The sequence below is a fragment of the Chanos chanos genome, chromosome 9 (genome assembly GCF_902362185.1).
Source record: "Chanos chanos chromosome 9, fChaCha1.1, whole genome shotgun sequence".
Lineage (NCBI taxonomy): Eukaryota > Metazoa > Chordata > Actinopteri > Gonorynchiformes > Chanidae > Chanos > Chanos chanos.
The window spans coordinates 10,667,659-10,675,956 of NC_044503.1; the positions used below are offsets into that span (position 1 = coordinate 10,667,659).

The following is an 8,298-nucleotide window of genomic DNA, read 5'->3' on the forward strand; positions in this document are numbered from 1 at the left end:
ATTCATCGTTTTATTGAAATGAATGACTGGACAATGACGCCATGGCCACTTCTCAGTTTGGTCTCTCTTATTTACAGTAGGACATACTGCAACCACACGCACACACGCGCGCACACACACACATGCACACGTACACACACGCACACGCACAAACACCTGGTAAGTATTAATGATAAACTTTATAATACATCAAGATATGGAGAGATGGGGGTTTCAGGTCATTTATAAAGCATAGTTCACAACAAATTTACAAACATTATCATAAATGATAATAGTAAAAAAAGAAAAATAGCCAGTAATTAATTTAACCAGTCCAAACAAATATCTATTCAAAATCTGTACAAGCATTTCCTTCTTCAACTGCTATCGATTTCCTCCAGTGAGAAAATCTACTTCCTCCCCCTCTCCCAAATGTAATACCTCTTCATAAGTCTATTTGCGAGACACCAATACTTTGTATGTTTTTTGTTTTTTTTTTTAATTTACAACATAAAATAAAAATGAATATCAGAAGGCCCAGCATTTGACCCATATAGTCAGAGCAGAATGAGTAGGACAGGATGAGGAAGACAAAACCATTCTTTCCTTTCAGTAACTCCTTTAAATCTTTTCTCCAGAACATCATTTGATGTGCAAAGGCTTTTCTTCCGTTTTTAACCGCTTTCGCTTGGGCTGCACGAAGTCGTCCTCCGAGTCTTCGCTACCTTCCTTGTCCTCTGGACGTGACTCTTTCTCCATGACCACGGGGAAACTCTGGTCGGGATAGATCTCGGCCAGTTTTTTCTCAAAGAACAAACTCACTGCCTTCCCTGCCTCCGCCACCTCCGAGTCCGCCTGCCAGGATTGAACAGAGGGAAGGGGAGAGTGAGGGAGAGCGGAGGGAGCGACGGATCCCCGTCGAGAAGGAGGGAGATGAGCGGGTGAGGGAAGGAGAGGAGGAGAGAATTAGAGTGGGTTAAATCTCTAGATCTGCGGGGGAGTCAACGCAGCTGAACCCTTCGATCGATGTGTGTTGGAACGGCTTACCTGGACATTACTCTGTTTCTCCTCATCATAAACCTGGATTATGCGAGACATCTAAAAAGGGTGATAGTACAATAAAGTACAAAAAAAAGAAAGAAAGAAAAGTAAAACCAAACACAAAAAAAGGGGGGGGAAAGAAAGACTTTATACCATTTATACAGAGAGGAAATAACCTCAACTGTATATCAAAATGTCCAAGGAGCACAATATTCTGTTTGCCCTTAATATACGTCCGCAAACGTAGCCTCTACAGAGTTTTGGGAAAAGTCAGACTGAATCTATGCACATTTTTCACACAGATCAAAAGATTTTAAAGCCTGAAATGTCCCGCTATACCAATACTTGAGTTACATTAGTAGCCTCAAATACTATCCAAAAAAAAATTTTACCCATGAAAACAGATAACAGGTATATGGTGCTTCTTCGACACAAACCCCACATCAGCAATTTCAATTGACAGTTAAATAGTGGAAAGGCTCAGCCCTGTGATTTTTAGCCTTTCTATGACAGAGTGACCGTAAACAGTTTCCACAGTTACAGTACAAATGAGCCTGGAGGGAATGGTCACCGGCGCACTGGTGTTTACGTCTAGTTTAAGTTCATCGATACGGCTTAAAGATGCTTAAGAGGACCAATGAGGATAGTGATGGACACTTTGAGAGATCGAATATGTGGAGGAGTTTGGTGAATTAAGATGGGGACCAGTTTAGTCTTATGGGCTTTTGCTTTGGTCAGTTAAAAAAAAAAAAAATCAGAAAAACTGACTGACAGTCAAATCGCTCACTTAAAATATGAAACTGTCTGAAGATGACATCATCATTATCATCTCATCCCTGACTCTGTATTAGTGTGTCTATTTTGAGAAAGTTAAAATACCAGACATGGGCAAATGGAGTAAAACAACATGAGCCATAATTCCCTAACATAATAGTAAGTGACACAAAGTTTTTTCTGATGCCTATCGGTGCACAAACACACCTTGCTCTGTCTCTGTGTCACGTGTAATCATGATAAATGACAAAAGGACTGTTTTGCCACTAAAATCGAGTAAAAACACGCAGACATGAAATAAGTGCAAAGTGACTCTTCCCAAAGCCTTAAAAAAAAAAAGAAGAAAAAAAAAAAAAAAAGAGTAGCCCATCATCTGTTCAGCATTTCAGCTACTCCATAAAAATAACTTAATGAAACACGACTCAATACTAACATACAGACAAAACACAGAAAAACTGCCACAATATGCAAATACCATTATTTGCATGACTTTGGTTAAACACACAAAAAAATGGGTACAGTATACCATGAGGGTGATTTTGCCACACCATCAAAAACAAGACCATAGTGTTACGTGTTCTGGGTGTGCTTAGGCAAAGCAATGAAAACGTAACAGGTCAGAACATACACTTAGCTCTCCCATGGCTATGAAATCTGAACTAGCAATAAACCATTCTGGTTTTAAAAGATTTGGGTTTTGACAGAAGAAGGCTCTCTTTATGAAAAAGGGAAAATATGATGCCAAGGCAAGCAACTACGAAAAGAAATCCACAAAAGACCTCCTTTAATAATGAAAGACAAGAAAAAAAAAAGAGAGAGAGAGAGGCAAACTCTGCTGTAAACAGTCTTCTACCACAGGCATCAGGTGTGAAAGATGGGGCACAGCCAATCAGAAAGCTCTTCTCCTGCTTATGCTAATGCTCCTGTCTCTGACCAATAAGAAGCAGGAGTCAGAGTGAACTGTGAAAAACCAAATTTGGGAGAAGGTATCTGGAAGGTCTGTTTTATTAAAAAAAAAAAGAGAGAGAAAGTGCTTTGTGTTTACCTGTATGTGACCCCTACACTGCACCATAATTAGAAAGGCACCAGTCATAAACACCTTTACATTTTGTACCATCATCCATCCACGTATTGATCATGCTTAAAGCATTCCAGACGCCATCATCACATCATCAAAGAAAAACAATAAAGTTACAGAGACATTGACCACATGCCAGATACCAAGAACAAGAACTGCATTTTCTCCCCACTAATACAAGACAAACATCAGTCCAATGTTAGTCTGGAGGAACGGCGAAAAAGCAAGTTAGATCCATGACAACGCAGCTCAGTCGTGGCTGAGGCTACGGTCCATTCTGTACGTACGATACACAGCCATGAAAGCTATTAGAATGTGTCATCGCAGCCACTTTATTAACAAAGTCTGTATTTGTGATACAGGTTTTGGTACAAATGCATGCTCAAAGGGTTTCCCCAATATGTGCGATTTACATTCTTGTGCGTGCAACACACTATCCAATTGCCCCGCCCCCCGCACAAACACATAAACACACGTATAACCCCCCCCCCCCCCCTTTTTTTTTTTTTACTGCAGCCATGGGCATGCCACTCACCTCATTGTACTTGGCGCAGTTGCTGAAGACCAGGCGCACGTCAGCGACAAAATCTGTTGGGCTCTGGTAATGCTGGGGATGCTTGCGCTGCAGTTTCTTCTTCACTGTATTTAGGTCCATAGGATGTTTAATGATCTTATAATAGTTGGGTACCTGGTGGGGGAAAAAGTTAGCGGGAAAGGTCAGGAATGTTTTGGGCTTAAGATGAACAGAGCCACTGTAGTGGAGCTGGAAAAAAAAAGCACAGAATACAGCCTTTAGGAGCGGTGTTGTTAAGCACAGACGAAGAGGTCCGGTCAGAGGGGGGCTGTCGCGGTGGCTTTAACACTAGGTTGACTTATGAAATAACACATCATTGCTCAATAAGCCACAGTCACAGGGCTACAGAGAACACATCCTCATTCTGGTCTGTGACCGTGAAGTGACGTGACGTGATTGGAGCTGACAGGACTTACAGAGGAAGGAACCGGCTCCTGAAATTCTACGCTGAGCTCGTGACAGAAAACGTAGAGCAGCAGCCGCTCGCACCTCTGCAAAAAAAAGAAAAAAAAAAAAAAAACACAGACAGAAAGAGAGGAGGAGGGAGTGGAGAGATTAATCAGCTGTCTAGGTGGAACTGAAGAGACACGGGCTTCTACAGAACAGACGTGTGTGGGCGGGCATGTCCACGGAAGGTTACTGCATCTGAGACAACGGGACAAATGCCGCTCGAAGGACGAAGAGGGAACTAGGTAGAGGATATGTGAACTTTACTCATGTGTAGCATAGATAAGACTTTGTTTAGCTAGCGTGTGTGAATGTGTGTGCGCGTGTGTGTGTGTGTCTGTGTTGGTACTCAAGAGGAACTAACCCTTTGGTCTTCAGGACTCAGTCCCTGCTCACTCTTATCCTTCTTACTCGGCGGGTCGTCGTCACAGTTGTATTCCATTTCAGGGTTGGTCAGGTTTCTGCAGAACGTGCACATCCAGTCTCCACTACAGTAAAAAGCCAACAGACAGATCACACGTCAGGGAGGCGTACGGGGGGGGGGGGGGGGGGGGGGGCAAACGATCGCGACAACTCAACAACAAACGTCCCATTCTCTCTCGGTTTGACTACGGTTCTTCTGAAGGCTAAGAGCGTCTGGTTTAACTGTGTGCGCTGGAGGCGAGTGTTTTGTTGGCCTGACCTTGGGGAGGCGCGGAGCACGGGGATGTGGCAGGTGATGTGGAAGACTTTGGGGCAGCGGTCACAACACAGGAGCTCTCCTCCGTTCTGACACACGGCGCACCAGTCTTCGTTGGGGTCGTCGTCCTTCCCCGACGCGTTCGCCTGGCTGTTCGTCTGCGTACCCGCGCTGCCGTCCCCGCTGGCTTGTTTCGAGTTTTGCGAGGCGGATCCCTCGCCCAAGCTGGCGTCCGACTCTGCGTTCCCGTTGGTCAAGGGCGTGCTGGCCGGCGTGACGTTTGAGGTCTGTTCACGCCCGTTGCTGCAGGCCCCGCCCCCTTGGTCATCGCAACGAGGTTCGGTCTTTACGTGCTCTCCCAGATTCCTCAGCACGTCCTGCACGGAGCCCGTGGATACGGAGCCCAGCACCGGCAACGGAGGAGTCACGCTGCTCTCTGGACTGCTCATCTACACAGGGAGGAGGCGACGTCAGGGGTTTTAATACAGTTTTAATAAGCCATCAAAATGTGGCCGGTGACGGGAAATTTGACCACAGACACATCCATTACAGTATATGATCTATCACATCTCATTAACTCTCACCACAGATCCATTTGTCTTTAAACCACCCACCATTTCACCGCTACTAAACAGACATGTCTTGGTCGGTGTTTTGTGTTTTTTGTGAGAAATGAGAGGTAGAAGTTTATGACTTTGACGAAGCGGAGGGAGGAGATACCATGCACGCGCTCCGTCTGCCGTCTTTGGCTCGCTCAGTCTTCACCGTCGTCCCCGAGAAGCCGCAGTCCTCCTCCCCGGGCTCCTGCTTCACCTTCACTGGCTCTACATTAACGCTCACAGAGCCCTGCCTGCCCGCAGAGCCACAGCTACACACACACACACACACATGCACACGCACGCACACAGGCACACACCACGCACACCACGCACATACACACGCACACAGGTACACACACACACGCACGCACGCACACACACATGTACACACACACACCACGCACGCACACACCACGCACACGCACGTACACACGCACACAGGTACACACACACACGCACACAGAGAGAGGGAGAGAGAGAGAGAGACAGAGAGCGTGTGAGGGCTGGCTTGGGTGGTGCAGTTGATAATGTGCTACAGAAACAACAGCTACAGTGTCAACGGCTACAGTGACTACTGTTTAGCACTGTGAAATGGCTGTACTGATATTGTTTATCTAGGCAGGATCAGAGTTAAATTCTAACAGGGGAAATGTGTGTAAGGCAAAGCAAAATCCTGCCCAAAAAACTCTACCTTCCCCGACTCCCTGTGCTTGATGTGCTGGATGGACGAGCTGGGGTGTGGGAATTTGATAATCCTGAGTGCACCACAGACAGAGGGAGAGAGAGATAGAGAGAGAGAGAGAGATTAGAGGAACGATTTCTCTGGCACAAGCGGAGGTAATAAATAAAGAGCATATGGAAATGTGGTCAGTGTTGTGTGTTACCTGAGGAGCCAGGGGAGTGTGTGGAGGGCCCTGGAGAGGGATTCATGGCAGCGGTGGGAGCCAGGGGCATGTGTGTGCTGGCAGAGATGTACCGGCTCAGGATGTTATCTAACGTGCTGGAGCCAGCATCCTCCAGCTGAGCGTAAATTAAAAAAAAAAAACAAAAAAACACACACCACATGAAACACTCCGAGTCTTTTCTTTTGTCTCGATTATTCTCTCCAGCCGACAGTTAATGACTGTCGCAGCTTCCAACACGAGATGCTGGAAGACTGCCTTCGTAACGTGTCTCGCTACCTAATTGGTTCCCTGATGCAGACACAGACATAGAACAGGCTTTAGTTATGTTCCTGCGTCCTCTACTGAGATAGATGGAAGAATGCTGATTATCAGTCTGCAGCCAAACACTACCAAAGCCCTTAAATGAGGCACTACGGAGCACGGCTATGAGAGAGCTCGATGAGGCTGGGGTCCAGGCTCTTCAGGCTGTGGAGGTGGGCGTGTCATACCTGGATGGGAGGGATGTCTGGCAGGCAGGGCAGGTTCTCTGGGTTGGTCACAGAGGGGATGAGTTCGATGGAACCCACGATGGGGCTGGTTGGGCCGCGGTGGATGTGAGCGTTGGCCATGCTGGCGCTGGTTGGACTGGTGGGATTGGCAGCACTCACGTTGTGTAGAGATGCCACCGGGAACGGTCCTGCATGACCAGGGTTTGAATGCTATAAGGAGATGAATAAATGAAACAAATGAATAAATACAACACTCCATAAAAAAAAAAAACTGCTTTACAATGTTATTGCAAACCAAACACACAACTAGGAAAGGCCTGTCTAACCTTAAAATAAGCGGTTTAAAAATCCCCTGATCATGATTTCCAAAATGTTACTGAATAGTTCACACACAGGCCAGGGATGTGGGGGATTTGACTCGTCCTGTAAGATTACCCCCCCACAGGTAATCACACATTACTGTGCCCCTGACAGACTGTGTATGTCTGAGGTCCATGCTAACGTTAAGATTCAGTTCACTGAACAGGATGCCAAAACACCTGCATATGTGACACGTGAAACGGGTTTCTTATGACGCAGAGCCGAAGCGCTGTGGGTTACGGGCTTGTTCAGGCTTGTGTGAGAAATCGCTTGTCTGGGACACGAGTGCTGACCTGTCTCTGGAGCTGAGGCTGCATCATTGGGTACTGCTGTCCGTTGAGTCTGGGCTGAGCCGTGGGCATGCGGCCTGGGCCCGGGCCCGTGGGCATCCTCATGTGGTGAGACGGGTACATGTGTGAGGAGCCGTTGACACCTCCTCTCTGGAGCGCCTGCATGCTGATGAGCCGCGGGGGCTGCGCAGAGTGAACGCAAAAACAAACACACACACACACACACACACACACACACAGACATGAAAAGCATTTTAAACATCTCCCCCTACTGATGATGCAGTGTGTTGTGTACTATCTCGCACAGTCTATTCGGTGTGACTTGGTACTTGCTAAATGTAGTGTCGGCGCAAGTAAACATAGATTATGTCCGTGCTTTCTGTAGCTTCTATGTCATTTTTTCTTTCTATCCGCATCAACAGTCTCCAATTTCTCTCCAAAAGCTTTCACAAAGATCTCAATGAGGTAGTGAGACCACTGCGCAAAACGAAAACCAGACATCCAAACACTGAACCTGACAGCCGAGAGGAGCGGTACCTGTTGCTGAACCATCTGTGGTCCTGGCTGTCTGGGGAGCTGGGACATTTGAGAAGCGATACGCATCTGCTGCTGGATCTGCTGCTGATGCTGATGCTGTTGCTGTTGTTGGTGCTGCTGCTGCTGGTGTTGGTGCTGCTGTTTCTGGGCGTACGCCGCCTGTTGCTGCTGCATGTGCTGGAGCCGGAGCTGAGCCAGGTTAATCTGCCCTGGGTGTTTGCCCGGCTGGTTATGGCCGGGGGAGATCTGGCCCACCATCACGTTAGGGGGGTGCACTGCCTGGGGCACCTTCTCTATCACCAGGTTGCCTGGGTAACAAGCCGTGAGCGTGTGAGCAAAGCAGAGCATTTGAAAAAGACAAACAAACAAAACAAACAAACAAACAAAAAAAAACAAACGCAGAGAGCCTAGAGCTCCGTCAAGGCAAATATATGCACTCTGATACACGGGGGTAAATGGCACGTGACCCGACTGTTCAGGAATGGTTTGACCTTAAAGAACCGTTACATTTTAAAACAGCTGATGCTCCACAGGGGACATGTACGTG

At 47.0% G+C, this 8,298-nt stretch overlaps 1 protein-coding gene across 3 annotated transcripts in view; it reads right to left on the minus strand.

The window, feature by feature from the left end:
- Positions 1–207: 207 nt before the first annotated feature.
- Positions 208–8,298, minus strand: part of trim33 (tripartite motif containing 33) — an 18,940-nt gene continuing 10,849 nt past the window's right edge. The window contains exons 9-21 of one of the 3 annotated variants that reach the window (XM_030784414.1): positions 7,752–8,059; positions 7,218–7,397; positions 6,565–6,774; positions 6,056–6,191; positions 5,863–5,926; positions 5,293–5,422; positions 4,868–5,021; positions 4,576–4,810; positions 4,258–4,381; positions 3,863–3,937; positions 3,408–3,560; positions 1,027–1,077; positions 208–834 (exon numbers count right to left, since the gene is read on the minus strand). In XM_030784414.1, the coding sequence (XP_030640274.1) occupies positions 622–834; positions 1,027–1,077; positions 3,408–3,560; positions 3,863–3,937; positions 4,258–4,381; positions 4,576–4,810; positions 4,868–5,021; positions 5,293–5,422; positions 5,863–5,926; positions 6,056–6,191; positions 6,565–6,774; positions 7,218–7,397; positions 7,752–8,059 (2,033 nt within the window). In that variant the 3' untranslated portion in view covers positions 208–621. Of the gene's footprint in view, positions 835–1,026; positions 1,078–3,407; positions 3,561–3,862; positions 3,938–4,257; positions 4,382–4,575; positions 5,022–5,292; positions 5,441–5,862; positions 5,927–6,055; positions 6,192–6,564; positions 6,775–7,217; positions 7,398–7,751; positions 8,060–8,298 lie in introns of all 3 variants that reach the window. The other 2 variants (XM_030784413.1, XM_030784415.1) reach the window with 2 other exon arrangements.